The sequence below is a fragment of the Phocoena sinus genome, chromosome 19 (assembly GCF_008692025.1).
Source record: "Phocoena sinus isolate mPhoSin1 chromosome 19, mPhoSin1.pri, whole genome shotgun sequence".
NCBI classification, from domain to species: domain Eukaryota; kingdom Metazoa; phylum Chordata; class Mammalia; order Artiodactyla; family Phocoenidae; genus Phocoena; species Phocoena sinus.
The window spans coordinates 41784054-41800145 of NC_045781.1; the positions used below are offsets into that span (position 1 = coordinate 41784054).

Genomic DNA, 16092 nt, shown 5'->3' on the forward strand with positions numbered 1-16092 from the left:
TGATGGTTGCAAAACTCTCATTATACTAAAGTCCATTGAACTATGTACACGTTTAAGTGGTAAAGTATATGGTATGTGAATTATATCTCAGTAAAGCTGTTATAAATAAAACAAACCCCAAAAGCCAACAAGATTTAATAGAAGGGAATAAGACCAATCCTTAAACTGAGTTTGAGTTCCTAATAGCTACTTATATTAGGTAATTGGGAGCATTGTTACTTAATCTTTCTGTGCCACAGACTTTTCATTTGTTAAGTGGACCATAATGAGATAGAGGGGGTGTGAGTATTAAAATGAGTCAATACTTTTAAAATGCCTACAGTGGTACCTGACACATTGTAGGCACTTAAGTAAGTGTTAGCTTCTTTAATTATAATAATTATTTATTATTAAGTGAAAATATGTCAAGGAAGAATTTGTGTAAAAAGTATAATTGGTTTTTTGACATTGTTAAAAGAAGAGCTTAGATCTAAACCAACAGTTTTTACGAGTAGTGAAAGTTTCATATTAAATGTGAGGAATTCAGATATATATTTGTTTTTGTTTTTGTTTTTTATTATTTATTGGCTGCATTGGGTCTTTGTTGCTGCACGTGGGCTTTCTCTAGCTGCGGCGAGTGGAGGCTACTCTTCGTTTCGGTGCACGGGCTTCTCATTGTGGTGGCTTCTCTTGTTGCGGGGCACGGGCTCTAGGCACGCGGGTTTTAGTAGTTGTGGCACACGGTCTCAGTAGTTGTGGCTCAAGGGCTCTAGAGCGCAGGCTCAGTAGTTGTAGCGCACTGGGCTTAGTTGCTCTGCGACATGTGGGATCTTCCCAGACCAGGGCTCGAACCCTTGTCCCCTGCATTGGCAGGCAAATTCTTAACCATTGCACCACCAGGGAAGTCCCTCTTAATACGTTTAATTAATTAACGAAACAGCAAGGATTCTTCACTCCTTGCTCAGGAAGTACTGGTGGATTAGGAGCAAAGGTGACAGGCAGATGAGAGGTTTAGTTTTTCCATGTGGCTGTGTTGGCCAAATGGAATTGGTTGAAGTCACTTCTTGATAGAATTAAGGGGGCTTAATCATCCTCTGCCTCCTAGAGAGGTTAGAGTATCACCACTGAAAGAGACCAGAGGAGGAACCCAGACCAGAAGGTATCCAGTAAACAGAGGCAAAGCCAGAAAGTGGTGTGCTTATGTACTCTTTAGTGTGGAGGAAAGAGGCAGTTTGAGATACATATGAGTAATGAGAAAGGGCTGAATGTTCACTTTCACTAATTCTAATACTTTGGAACATGTTCTTATGAGTGGATGAGATACACACACACACAAGGGTAACATAAACATACAGAGAAGGAAAAGATTAAGGACTTTGATGATCCAATAGCAAAGGTAGATAGTCCCTGATAAATTAAGAATTAATTGCAGTTCAAAAATCAAAGAAGGGAACTTCCCTGGTGGTGCAGTGGTTAAGAATCCGCCTGCCAGTGCAGGCGACATGGGTTCGAGCCCTGGTCCACGAAGATCCCACATGCTGCAGAGCAACTAAACCTGTGTGCCACAACTACTGAGCCTGCGCTCTAGAGCCCGTGCTTCACAACAAGAGAAGCCACCGCTCGCTGCAACTAGAGTAAGCCCGCGCGCAGCAACAAAGACCCAGTGCAGCCAAAAGTAAATAAATAAAATAAGTAAATTAAAAAAAAAAATCAAAGAAGGGCTTTCCTGGTGATGCAGTGGTTAAGAATCCACCTGCCAATGCAGGGGACACGGGTTCGAGCCCTTGTCCAGGAAGATCCCACATGCTGCAGCCAACTAAGCCCGTGTGCCACAACTACTGAGCCTGCTCTCTAGAGCCCATGGGCCACAACCACTGAACCCGCGTGCCACAGCTATTGAAGCCCGCGCACATAGAACCCGTACTCCGCAACAAGAGAAGTCACTGCAATGAGAAGCCTGCGCACCTCAGCAGAGAGTAGCCCCTGCTTGCCACAATTAGAGAAAGCCTGCGCCCAGCAATGTAGACCCAGCACAGCCAAAAATAAATAAAATAAATTTTAAAAATCAAAGAACACTGTTAGGGTAATATAAATTAACATGAGTTAACCATTTATATTGGCTTGCACATTTATAGATTCTTGGAAACCAAAAGTGTGTGTGTGTGTTTACTTAATAGCTGATATTTCGGGATGGTTGAGGAATTAAGTAAAAACATGAAAGTGATAAATGAAGAGGATTTTTATTTTATTTTTATTTTACACATTTCTTGAGGTTAAAGCCAGGTACAGGATACAGGTAGAAAACTAGATATAGGTGCCGTGGATTTTGCAGGATGTGAATTTTGCAGTCTTTTCCTATAATCTTTCTTTTACTGGAAAAGAAAACGATCCAGAGAAAGTGTGGCTACTTTATGATGTGGAAAATTGAGTGGTGTTGTGCTTATGGGACTTAACAGGGCAAAAGCTGCTGAAACGCCTTTGCATGAGCTCATCTGGCCTCCCCACTAAGGGGGCCTTTTGGCAGTGTGTTCTAACCAACTGCTGTGCAGCAAGAGTCCAGCAGCTGGTTTGAATTAGATTCCCTCTGCCAAATATTTCATAATCAAATCTGTAGGAAAAATTCTCCTGGACTTTCTATTTTTTAATGTCTGATTTGGGATTAGCAATCAAACTGAATATGGTAGAATACACCCTGTCACTTTCCTCATACTTTGTCTTACTTGGATCATATGTGGAGTAGTTTTGAAACTTATTTAACTCTTCCAGAGATAGCTAATGTGTAATTGGCATGTTGGTTCTACAGGGATCAGCCCAGGGAGGTGGTTCTCAAATTATACTTTCATGGACCTCTGGGGATTCCTTCTTCAGGGGGTCTGTAAGTTCAAAACTATTTTCACAGTAATACTAAGATGTTGTTTGCTTTTTTCATTGTTGACATTTGCACCGAGGGTTGGTAAAATTGCTGGTACCTTAGCATGAATCAAGGCAGTTGGCACCAAACTGTATGGACTTGCAGGGAGAAAACATACCAGTTTAACCTCAAAATGTCTTTGTTGAAGCAGTAAAAATTACTAGTTTATTTAATCTCAACCCTTGAGTATTCATCTTGTTAATAATCTGTGAGATGAAGTGGGAAGTGCTCAGAGTCCACTTCTGCTGCATACTGAGGTATGAGAGTTGCTGCAGAGGAAAGCATGTGTGGTTGAGCTGCAAGCTGAACCAGCGGTTTTTTCATGCAACACCATTTTTTCACTTGAAAAAACAACTGACTGACACACTGTGGCTGGTCAGACTTGGGTATTTGTCAGACTTTTTTCCTAAAATAACCAAAATGAATTTGTCATTTAAGGAAAACACTGATGGTATTTGTTAACAGTTATAAATTTCTAGCTTTCAAACAAAAATTAGAATTCTGGAAAACTAGTATCTGTCTATGTGAGTTTGATAGCTTCCCAATACTTAAAGACTTGTCTGATGAGATCATTGGTGATACTAGCAAATGTGACTTTTTGATATAATAAAATGCTTTTAACATTTGGAAAATGTGCATAACTCAATGAAAAAATATATTCCAAATGACCAATACATGATGCTACAAAATCATGCAAGGGTAAGAAAGATCTATGCAAGCTGCAAGAGAGACCAAAGGATTTTTAATGTAACAGGATATGAAAACTTTATTGATAAGTTTTCGGATACTATATTGCAACTAACCTTTAAGAATCCGCTGTTGAGTTTTGGTTTGGTAGACAGAAAGATGACCACAAGTATCTGAAAAGGCTATAAATACTCCTTCCTTGTCCAACTGCCTAGCTGTTTGAGGCTTGGCATACTTAAACTGCATACTGCAGCAGAATGCAGAAGCACATATAAGAATTCAGCTCTCTTTTATTAAGCTGGATATTAAAGAGATTTGCAGAAAATTTAAAACAATGCTACTCTTCACATTAATGTTTTGTTGTTGTTTGGGAAAATATTATTTTAATAAAAATAAGTTATTTATATTAACATCTAACCGGTTTCTTATTTTTTATTTTTAAATGAATTAATATTTTAAAAATTTCTCAGGGCTTCCCTGGTGACGCAATGGTTGAGAGTCCGCCTGCCGATGCAGGGGACACAGGTTCGTGCCCCGGTCCGGGGAGATCCCACATGCCGCGGAGTGTCTGGGCCCGTGAGCCATGGCCGCTGAGCCTGCGCGTCCGGAGCCTGTGCTCCGCAGCGGGAGAGGCCACAAGAGTGAGAGGCCCGCGTACCGCAAAAAAAAAAAAAATTTCTCAATTTTAATTTCTCATTATAGTAAATATCAATAAATATAATCCATATGAAGAAAGGTGTTTTGGAGTATTCAGTAGTTTTTAAAGACTTTTTAAAAAAAATAAATTTACTTTATTTTTATTTTTGGCTGCGTTAGGTCTTTGTTGCTAAGTGTTGGCTCTCTCCAGTTGTGGCGAGCAGGGGTTACTCTTCATTGGGGAGCGAGGGCTTCTCATTGCGGTGGCTTCTCTTGTTGGGAGCATGGGCTCTAGGTGCGCGGGCTTCAGTAGTTGTGGCACATGGGCTCCGCAGTTGTGACTCGCGGGCTCTAGAGCACAGGCTCAGTAGTTGTGGTGCACGGGCTTAGTTGCTCCGTGGCATGTGGGATCTTCCCGGACCAGGGCTTGAACCCATGTCCCCTGCACTGGCAGGAGGATTCTTAACCACTGCACCACCAGGGAAGTCCCTCTTTTCACTTTCTTGATAGTGTCATCTGAAGCACAGAAGTTTTTAATTTTGATGAAGTCCAATTTATCAGCCTTATATCGCTTGCATTTTTTGTGTTATATCTAAGAAGGCTTTCCCTAATCCAATGTCACAAAGACTTAATCCTATGATCTCTTCTAAAAGTTTTATAGTTTTAGCTCTACATTTCATTCTTTTATCCAAATGAAGTCAGTTTTTGTATATGGTGTGAAGTAGTGGTCAAACTTTATTCTTTTGCATATGAAAATCCAATTATCACAGTACCATTTATTGAAAAGACTTCTTTCTCCATTGAAGTCCCTTGACATCCTTGTCAAAAATCAGTTGATCATAAATGTGAGGGTTTATTTCTGGACTCTCAATTTTATAGTTTAGTGGTAAGTTTTGAAATCAGAAGTGTGAGTCCTCTAACTTTGTTCTTTTTCAAGATTATTTTGGCAATTCAGAATCCCTGGCATTTACCTATGGATTTTAGGGTCAGTTTGTCAATTTCTGCAAACAAACAAACAAAAAAAGACGAAATTCTGATAGGCATTTCATTGACTCTGTAGATCAATCTAGGGAGTACTGCCATCTTAAAAATATTGTCTTCTGATCCATGATACACGATATCTTTTTATTTATTTAGGCTTTCTTTTATTTCTTTCAGCAATGTTTTTAAGTTCAGAATACAAGTTTTATACTTCTTTCATTAAATTTATTCTTAAATAGTATTAAATTTTAATGCTATTGTAAATGAATTGTTTTCTTAATTTTCTTTTTGGATTGTTCATTGCTAGTTTATTCCATCAATACACTGATTTTTATATCTTGATCTTATATCCTACAATCTTGCTCAACTTGTTTATTATTCTAATAGGTTTTTAGTAGATTCCTTAGGACTTTCTATGTACAAGATCATGTCATCTGCAAACAAGAGATAGTTTTTACCACTTCCTTTCCGTTCTAGGTGCCTTTTATTTCATTTTCTTGCCTAATTGCTCTGGCCAGACTCGCCAGTACAATATTTATTTATGTAGCTTTTTTTTTTTTTTTTTTTTTTTTGCAGTACACGGGCCTCTCACTGTTGTGGCCTCTCCCGTTGCGGAGCACAGGCTCCGGACGCACAGGCTCAGCAGCCACGGCCCACAGGCCCAGCTGCTCCGCGGCATGTGGGATCTTCCCAGACTGGGGCACAAACCCGTGTCCCCTGCATTGGCAGGTGGACTCTCAACCACTGCATCACCAGGGAAGCCCTGTATGTATTGTTTTGACCGTGCTGTGCAGCTTGCAGGATCTTAGTTCCCCGACCAGGGATTGAACCCAGGCCACAGCAGTGAAAGTGCTGAGTCCTAACCAGTGGACCGCCACAGAATTCCCTCCAGTACAATTTTTTTTTTCAATTTATTTTTGGCTGTATTGGGTCTTAGTTGCTGCTCACGGGCTTTCTCTAGTTGCAGCGAGTGGGAGCTACTCTCTGTTGCGATGCGTGTGCTTCTCATTGCAGTGGCTTCTCTTACTGCCGAGCACAGACTCGAGGCGCACAGGCCTCAGTAGTTGTGGCTCGTGGGCTCTAGAGCGCAAGCTCAGTAGTTGTGGCACACAGGCTTAGTTGCTCCGCGGCATGTGGGATCTTCCTGGACCAGGGCTCGAACATGTTTCCCTGCATTGGCAGGCAAATTCTTATCCACTGCACCACCAGGGACGTCCGCAGTACAATTTTTAATAGAAGTAGCGTAAGCAGGCATCCTTGTCTTTTTCCTGTTCTTAGGGGGAAAACATTCAATCTTTTACCATTAAGTATGATGTTAGCTGTGGGTTTTTTTTAATAGATAAACTGATGTCCAGGTGAGGAAGTTCCCTTCTATTTTCATCCTGGAAAGGTTTTGGATTTGTTAAAATGTTTTTTCCATGTCTATTACAGTGATCATGTGGGTTCTGTCCTTTAGTCTATTTATATGGTTTTACTTATCAATTTATCAATCAGTCAATTTAAAAATAATTTTTTAAATCAAACTTATTTGTAAATCAATTACAGTATTGATTTTTGGACATTAAACCAACCTTGCACTTCTGAGATAAATCTTATTTGGTCATGCTGGATTCAATTTGCTAATAATTTGATGAGGATTTTTGTGTCTTATATTTATACATGATATTGGTCTGTAGTTTTCTTTTCTTGAAATGTCTTTGGATTGGGTGTTAGGATGTTACTGGCCTCATAGAAAGAGTTGGGAGGTATTCCCACCTCTTCTATTTTTTTGGAAGACTTTATAAAGAATTGGCATTGATTCTTCTTTAAATATTTGGTAGAATTCATTAGCAAAGCCATCTGGGATTAAGATTTTCTTTGTTGCAAGTTTTTCACTGTTAGTTGAAGGGATTTTTAAAATATGTTTTAAACCAGTGGTCCCCAACCTTTTTGGCACCCGGGACTGGTTTTGTGGAAGACATTTTTCCATGGACTGGGTAGGGGTGGGCGGGGTGGGGTTGGTTAAGTTGGTAATGCAAGCAATGAGGAGTGGCACATGAAGCTCTGTTCTTTTCCTTTTATCTGAAAATAGTTTTTAGTTCATGAATGTCACATTTCTTAGCTTTGATCTTGAAACCCTGTTCTCATGAACATCTCATGGGGAAGAATATGTATGACATATGATAGAAACTCTAAGGGTCTTTCTTGCTTATGTTTCCCAATGTTTTTTCTCTTCTCTACTTTTTTTCATTGCTGTCCCATACTTGATTTGAATCTTCTCCCTAAAATGCTTAGCTCAATCTCTCATTTTCTTACATCTAAAAGTATTTCAAGGGGCGTTATTACTTATCCCCCCCCAAATGAGTTGGAACTCACTTTTTTTTTTTTTTTTTGGCCACACTGTGCAGTCTGTGGGATCTTAGTTCCCCAACCAGGGATTGAACCCACGCCACAGCAGTGATAGTGCTGAGTCCTAACCACTGGATCGCCAGGGGGTTCCTAGACGTCACTTTAAAAAAAAATTTTATTTATTTATTTATTTGGTTGCACCAGGTCTTAGTTGTGGCAGGCAGCCTCCTTAGTTGCGGCAGGCGGGCTCCTTAGTTGCAGCAGGCAGGCTCCTTAGTTACAGCTCACCAGCTCCTTAGTTGCGGCACGAGGGCTCCTTAGTTGTGGCATGCGAACTCTTAGTTGTGGCATGCATGTGGGATCTAGTTCCCTGATCAAGGATTGAACCCAGGCCCCCTGCATTGGGAGTGTGGAGTCTTACACTGTGCAACCAGGGAAGTCCCTAGAACTCACTTTTTAAAGTAAAAAGATGGCGCATCTTTTTTTTTTTTAACGTAGTAGAGTAGTATCATATTTTAAGTGAATGGGAGTCAAGAGTTGTAACCAAGTAGTTCCAAAGTTTTCTTTTTATGGCTGAATAATATTCCATTGTATGGATGTACCACATTTTGTTTATCCACTTATCAGTTGATGGACATTTGGACTATTTCTACTTTTTGGCTATTATGAATAATACTGCTATGAACACTAGTGAACAAATTTTTATGCTAATATATGTTTTTATTTCTCCTGGGTATATACCTAGGAGTGGGATTGTTGGATCATATGGTAACATTTTTAACTTTTGGAGGAACCAGTCAATTTAAAAAAATCATTGTGAAATTATAAATTTAATATCCATTGTAGTTTGTCCTTGTTGATGCTCAAAAATGGTCCTATCTTTAGCCAGTGGTAGCTCTTCAGGTGGACTTCTCAGCCTTTTTGACAGGACTTTTATATAAAAGTGTTTGAGAATTGCCATATTATCCATTATGATAGAATACTCTGGACTTGTGTATTTTCTGCTCTAGATCTGACATTTTCCAAGAAGCCTCACTTTCTTTTTTTTTTTTTTTTTTGAGGGGATGGAGGTTCAATGTGGGCACTAATTACATTTGTTGCTATTGGATTAGTTATTGTTTATAGACCTTTGTTGATGGACAGAGGTAGGAAGTATGTGTAAGTGTATATATATACATATATATTTTTTTAAACATAAAATACATAGTTGAGTTCACACTGATACTCCATTTCAAGTTTGAGACTACAGTGTAATCACTTAACATCTTCTATCTTACATCTGGTTTTCCTTTTTCCCATATCCAGAATTGCAGATCTTAAGGACACCAGAGATGATCACATTAGAACATCCTATAACTGCTCATTTGCTTTATCCCACGTTACATATCAGAATAGTGCTACTATTATTACTACTACAACATTATCACCAACAGTATAATTACTGAAAGTAGTTGAAAAAAATTTTTTGCAGCTCCTTTTTTTGTACTTTTTTAGTGGTTTCTCCTGCTTCTGTCAGTTCTCCACTAAACTCCCTGTCCACACTTTCTTATTCCCCTTTGTTGATCTCTACTTATCTTCCAGATTTCTTTTTTTCTTTTCTTTTTTTTTTTTGGCCCGCACCATGCCAAAAGAAAAAAAGGGATCTTAGTTCCCTGACCAGAGATTGAACCTCGGGCCCCCTGCATTGGAAACGCAGAGTCTTAACCACTGGACCGCCAGGGAAGTCCCCTGGATTTCTAAACATTGGCTTATTTCAGGGCTCAGATCTCTTCTCTATCAACTACCCTGTCCCTCTGGTGATTGTATCTGATATCATAGCTTGAAATATCTCATACACTGACAACTCCCAAATTTATATCTCCAGACAGAATCACAGACTTATATTCTGACTGCCTATTTAACACATCATTTGCATATTTATGATCACTAGGAAGCAAACTCTGTAGCAAAAGTAACATAAAATAATAAAATAGGGGGCTTCCCTGGTGGCGCAGTGGTTGAGAATCTGCCTGCCAATGCAGGGGACATGGGTTCGAGCCCTGGTCTGGGAAGATCCCACATGCCGCGGAGCAGCTGGCCCCATGAGCCACAATTACTGAGCCTGCGTGTCTGGAGCCTGTGCTCCACAACAAGAGAGGCCGCGATAGTGAGAGGCCCACGCACCGCGATGAGGAGTGGCCCCCACTTGCCGCAACTAGAGAAAGCCCTCACACAGAAACGAAGACCCAACACAGTCAAAAATAAATAAAATTAAAAAATAATAGGGCTTCCCTGGTGGCGCAGTGGTTGGGAGTCCGCCTGCCAATGCAGGGGACGCAGGTTCGTGCCCCGGTCCGGGAAGATGCCACGTGCCGCGGAGCGGCTGAGCCCGTGAGCCCGTGAGCCCGTGAGCCCGTGAGCCACGGCCGCTGAGCCTGCGCTTCCGGAGCCTGTGCTCCGCAATGGGAGAGGCCACAACAGTGAGAGGCCCGCGTACCGCAAAAAAAAAAAAAAAAAAAAAAAAAAAATAATAATAATAATAATAATAAAATAAAATAGGTGTTTTTTTCTTTCTTATGTAAAAGAAAACAGCCGCCCTTAGCAAGAGGCTTCTACCCTTCAAGGTGGCCTCATGGCTCAAGATGGTTACTGGAAGCTTTAGCCATAATATCCAAATTGTAGGCAGGAGGAAGAAGAGGAAAAGGACAGAAGGGGCACATACCTGCTGCCTTGTTCTCCAGTTGTGGGGCTCTTCTGGTAATCCTACTCATTAACAGCTTGCAATTCATTGGACGTCTCTTTCTTCAAAGAAGTTTGGGAAATACTCTTATCTATGCATGTTGTCATTCGGAATAAAGGCAGCTTTCTATTTCTAAGGAAGAATGAGAAAACGAATATTGAATAGGCAAGTAGAGTTTTAAGAGTTCTTTGTCGGGACTTCCATGGTGGTGCAGTGGTGAAGAATCTGCCTGCCAATGCAGGGGACACAGGTTCGATCCCTGGTCTGGGAAGATCCCACATGCTGCGGAGCAACTAAGCGTGTACGCCACAGCTACTAAGCCTGCACTCTAGAGCCCACAAGCAACGACTACCGAGCCCTTGTGCCACAACTACTGAAGCCCGTATGCCTAGAGCTTGTGCTGCGCAACAAGAGAAGCCTTCACAATGAGAAGCCCACGCACTGCAACGAAGAGTGGCCCCCACTCACCACAACTAGAGAAAGCCCACGTGCACAGCAATGAAGATCCAATGCAGCCAGAAATATAATTAATTAATTAATTTAAAAAAAGTGATCTCCTAAAAAAAAAGTTCTTTGTGTATTTTGGATACAGTCCTTTACCAGGTATATGTTTTCATAAATTTTCTTCTACTTTGTGACTTGTCTTTTCATTCTCTTAACAGTGTTTTTCAAAGAGCAAATGTTTTTAATTAATGAAGTCCAACTTAATCATTTTTTTCCTTTATGGATCATGCTTTTGGTGTTGTATCTTTTTAGATTACTTAGATTTTCTGTTAAAATGTCTTCTTGAAGCTTTACACTATTACATTTTACGTTTAGCTCTAAGATCTATTTTGAGTTAATTTTGGGGAAGAGTGTAAGGTCTTCCAAAACAGAAAGCACCAGACCCAGATGAGTTCACTGGTGAATTCTACCAAACATTTAAGGAAGAAATTCCCTACAGTCTCTTTCAAAGGATTGAAGCAGAGGGAATACTTCCTGACTCATTCTATGAGACTAGCATTATGCTAATACCAAAACCAGAAAAAGACATTATAAGAAAATTACAGACCAATGTCTCTCATGAACATAGATGTAAAAATCCTCAAAACGATACTATCAAATCTAATCCAAAAAAGTATGAAAAGAATTATACATCAAAACCAAGTGGGATTTATTTTCGATATGCAAGGCTGGTTCAACATTTGAAAATCAATTTGTGTAGGGACTTCCCTGGTGGTCCAGTGGTTAAGACTTCACACTTCCACTGCAGGGGGCACGGGTTCGATCCCTGGTCAGGGAAATAAGATCCCACATGCTGCATGGTGTGACCACCCTGCCACAAAAAAAAAGAAGAGAAAAAAAAATGAATTTGTGTAACCCATCACGTCAACAAGCTGAAGAAGAAAAATCTCATCATATCAGGAGATACAGGAAAAGCATTTGACAAAATGCAACACCCATTCATGATTAAAACTTTCAGTAAACTAAGAATAAATGGGAACATTCTCAACTTGATAATGACTACCTACAAAAAATCTACAGCTAACATCATACTTAATGATGAGAAACACAAAGCTTTTCCACTAAGATCAGGCCCAAGGCAAGGATGTTCCCCTCTTGCCACTCCTTTCAACATCATACTGGAAGTCCTTGCTAATGCAGTAAGGCAAGAAAAGGAAGTTAAAGGTATACAGATTGAAAAGGAAGACATAAAACTATCTTTGTTCTCAGAAGACATGATCAGCTATGTAGAAAATTGAAAGGAATTGGCAAAAAACTCCTGGAACTAATAAGCTCTTATAGCATGGTTGCAGGATACAAGATCAGTGGACAAAAGTCAATTGCTTTCCTATATACTAACAATGAACAAGTGGAATTTGAAATTAAAAACACAATGCCATTTACATTAGCATCCCCCCAAAATGAAATACTTAAATATAAATCAACAAAATGTGTTCAAGATCTATATGAGGAAAACTCCAAAACTCTGATGAACAAAATCAAAGAAGAACTAAATAAATAGATATTCCATGTTCATGGATAGGAAGACAGTATTTTCAAGACGTCAGTTTTTCCCAAATTGATCTATAGATTCAATGCAATCCCAGTCAGAATTTTAGCAAGTTATTTTATGGATATTGACAAACTGATTCTAAAGTTTATATGGAGAGGCAAAAGACCCAGACACACAAAATTGAAGAACAACACAAAATTGAACAAACACAAAATTGAAGAACAAAGTTGGAGGACTGATGTTACCCAACTTCAAGACTTACTATAAAGCTGCAGTAATCAAGACAGTGTAGTGTTGATGAAAGAACAGACAAATATATAGATCAGTGAAACAGAATAGAGAGCTCAGAAATAGACCTCTGTAAATACCATCGACTGATCTTTGACAAAGGAGCAAAGGCTACAATGGAACAGATACAGTCTTTTTCAACGAATCGTGCTGGAACAACTAGATATCCACATGTAAAAAAATTTTGCCCTTCACCAGAATTAACTCAAAATGGATCATAGACCTAAGTGTAAATTGCAAAACTATAAAACTCCTAGATGGTAACAGGAGAAAACCTAGATGACCTTGCGTATTATAATGGCTTTTTTTAGATACAACACTGAAGACATGATTTATGAAAAATCATTAATAAGCTGGACTTCATTAAAACTAAAAATTTCTGTTCTGTGAAAGACAGTGTCAAAGAATTAGAAGAGAAGGCACAGACTAGGAAAAAATATTCACAAAAGACACATCAGATAAATGACTGTTATCCAAAATAATACAAAGAGCTATTGAAGCTCAACAGTAAGAAAACAAACAACTTGGGAATTCCCTGGCCGTCCAGTGGTTAGGACTCCATGTTTCCACTGCAGGGTGCATGGGTTCGATCCCTGGTTGGGGAACTAAGATCCTGCAAGCCACGCGGCACAGGCCAAAGAAAAAAAAAAAGAATGAAAGCAAACAACTTCATTAAAAAATGGGCCAATGACAACGTGAATAGACGCCCCACCAAAGAAAATATACAGATCGCAAATAAGAATATGAAAATATGTTTCACATCACATATCATCAGGGAAATGCAAATTAAAACAACGAGATACCACTACACACTTAGAATAGCCAGTATCCGGTACACTGACAACACCAAACACTGGCGAGGATTTGGAGCAACAGGAACTCTCATACAATGCTGGTGGGAATGCAAAATGGTACAGCCAGTTTGACAGAGTTTGGTGGTCTCTTACCAACATTTTCTTACCATACAGCCCAGATATTCCACTCCTTGGTTTACCCAAAGGAGTTGGAAATTTATATTTTAAAAAAACCTATACAAAGATGTTTATAGCCACTTTATTCTTTTTTTTTTTAATTGATGTATAGTTGATTTGCAATGTGTTAGTTTCTGGTATACTCAGCTTTCTTCTTTTTTTTTTTTTTTTTTGCGGTATGTGGGCCTCTCACTGTTGTGGCGTCTCTCGTTGCGGAGCACAGGCTCCGGACGCACAGGCTCAGCGGCCATGGCTCACGGGCCCAGCTGCTCCGCGGCATGTGGGATCTTCCCGGACCGGGACACGAACCTGTGTCCCCTGCATCGGCAGGCGGACGCTCAACCACTGCGCCACCAGGGAAGCCCTTAATCAAAATTGAATCTTTTTTTGATACGCATGGCCTCTTGGGAGCATAAAAAAAGCTAATGGGAAACTGGGGCCTTGGGCCATCCAGCCTAGTGTTCTGCCTGTGACACCAGGGGGTCATTTTATGGGAAAACAGAATGATATCTACTTCAAAGACTATAATCTTGTTTTGAAATATACTTATCTAAAAACTGCTGATGGGGCTTCCCTGGTGGAGCAGTGGTTGAGAGTCTGCCTGCCGATGCAGGGGACACGGGTTCGTGCCCCAGTCCGGGAAGATCCCACATGCTGCGGAGCGGCTAGGCCCGTGAGCCATGGCTGCTGAGCCTGCGCGTCCGGAGCCTGTGCTCCGCAACGGGAGAGGCCACAAGAGTGAGAGGCCCGCGTACCACAAAAAACAAAAAAAACCAAAATGCTGATGGCTTTTATAATTTCTGCTTATTAATCAGCATAAATTGCTGACATTTTCCTCTGACAGTGCATTAATTACCTTTGATCTTTGTTTGTGGTTCTAGGTTGGTTCATTCTGGCTCCGGATGTCGATCACCCTCACTTGGATCTGACCTTACGTTTGCTACCAGGACAGGCTCTCGGCAGGGCATTGAGATGCATCTCTTCCGGGTGGAGACGCATCGGGATCTATCGACCTGGACCCGGATACTTGTTCAGGGTTGCCATGCTGCTGCTGAGCTGATCAAGGAAGTCTCTCTAGGTACAGATCCTAGCATTTCATTTCTAATAGTAATTAAATGGAACTGTTATACTTTGTTTTAAAGTAAGAACCATTATCCTGTATGCCAGACTTAAAAATATTCTGAAATAAGGGACCTTAAAGTGATCATGATGGAAAGAAACTGGGTTTCTGTTTCGGTAGCAAAGTTTTCATAAGCTTTTTACATGGCTCTGAACACATTTACAACACTCTGTACAACATGGTAGTTTTACTGTTCATTATTGAAATCTTTATAGTGTAAGGACTCATTTACTAAATACTAGGTGCATTGACCCTCTAGTTAAGAAGATTTGGAATATGGATAGACACCCTTAAAAATATGAGCATCTGGCAAAGCTTATAGCTGTAGAAAAGTAAAGAGAATTTGGAATAGGAGTCTCTCTTCCAAAGTTTGAAAATGTGTTGCCCAGTAGGTACTGAAATAAGCATCTAAAGGAAATAAGCCTCATGGTCTCTTTCCATTGTTGAAGTGCCCTCTTGTGGCTTGTCTGTATGAATTTGGAAGTATGGTTTCATACATGTATATTTGTGTATATGGTTATGTATAGATATTTCCAGATTGCTTTTCATTTTAACAAGAACAGAGAGTAGTCAAAATGAAGACACAGTTACAGTTTCTAATATGGTTTTAGTTACTTTGAATATCTTGATTGCAAGTTGGTTTACTTAGTTTTGCTCCTGTTTTCTATGTATTTTATTTTATAAACCTAGTTTTACAGAATTTATACAAAAAGAGAAAATGATTTGAGAGCAGAATGTCTTTTGATTTATATTCCTTTCATTGCTTTTGGAAAGTTAGGGATCTCCATGGCTTTAGAACTGCCTGGGCAGCATTTCCATGGGTCATCTTCTAACACTGGCACAAGGACAGCTTTTTCAATGTTGTCAAAGTAGCACAATTCTTCAACTATTTAGGACCTACTCTATATTTTCCTCACAACCACAATGATGATTCAAGCAATGACACCAATGCCTAGATCCCACCTTGGATTTTGACCAAAGCCACCACATCAGCAGTGTGGTTTCTCACTTTCTCACTTGTCAGTCTCCTACCCATTTTCTCTATGGAGTGGTTGGTCACCACATTAAGGACTGTGGGGCTCTGGTTTTTGTCTTGGCCGCAGAATGTGCTTTCTGGGATGGGGAAGTCCTCAGTTGGAAAGTCTGGATGCTCTGTGTTCCTGTGTGGAGTCCCAGGGGTCAGGCCAGCACACTCATCGCTGGCATATGGGGTCACCATAATCTTCTTCAAGGATCCTGAGAGATATGTTTCCCAAAACAAAGAGTGCAACGTGGCTTTTTAACACTTTTTAGTTTCGTGTTGTTTCTTTGGTGTCTGGCAGCTAAACTTCATACTACAGGAAACCAAAATCTATTCAGTCCTTGGCTCACAGTTGTTTAAATACAGATGACTTGATGAGAGGGAGAATAAGGACCACCTGGTTCCTTATATTTTTAGATGGACAAAAGAACATATTTTTTGGTAACTTTGAACTT

The 16092-nt window shown here is 40.0% G+C and overlaps 1 protein-coding gene across 1 annotated transcript in view; it reads left to right on the top strand.

The window, feature by feature from the left end:
- SNTB2 (syntrophin beta 2) overlaps window positions 1–16092 on the top strand; it is a 99574-nt gene that overhangs the window by 64557 nt on the left and 18925 nt on the right. Inside the window, exon 5 of the mRNA XM_032612180.1 lies at window positions 14378–14574. Coding sequence (XP_032468071.1) covers window positions 14378–14574 — 197 coding nt within the window. The remainder of the gene's footprint in view (window positions 1–14377; window positions 14575–16092) is intronic.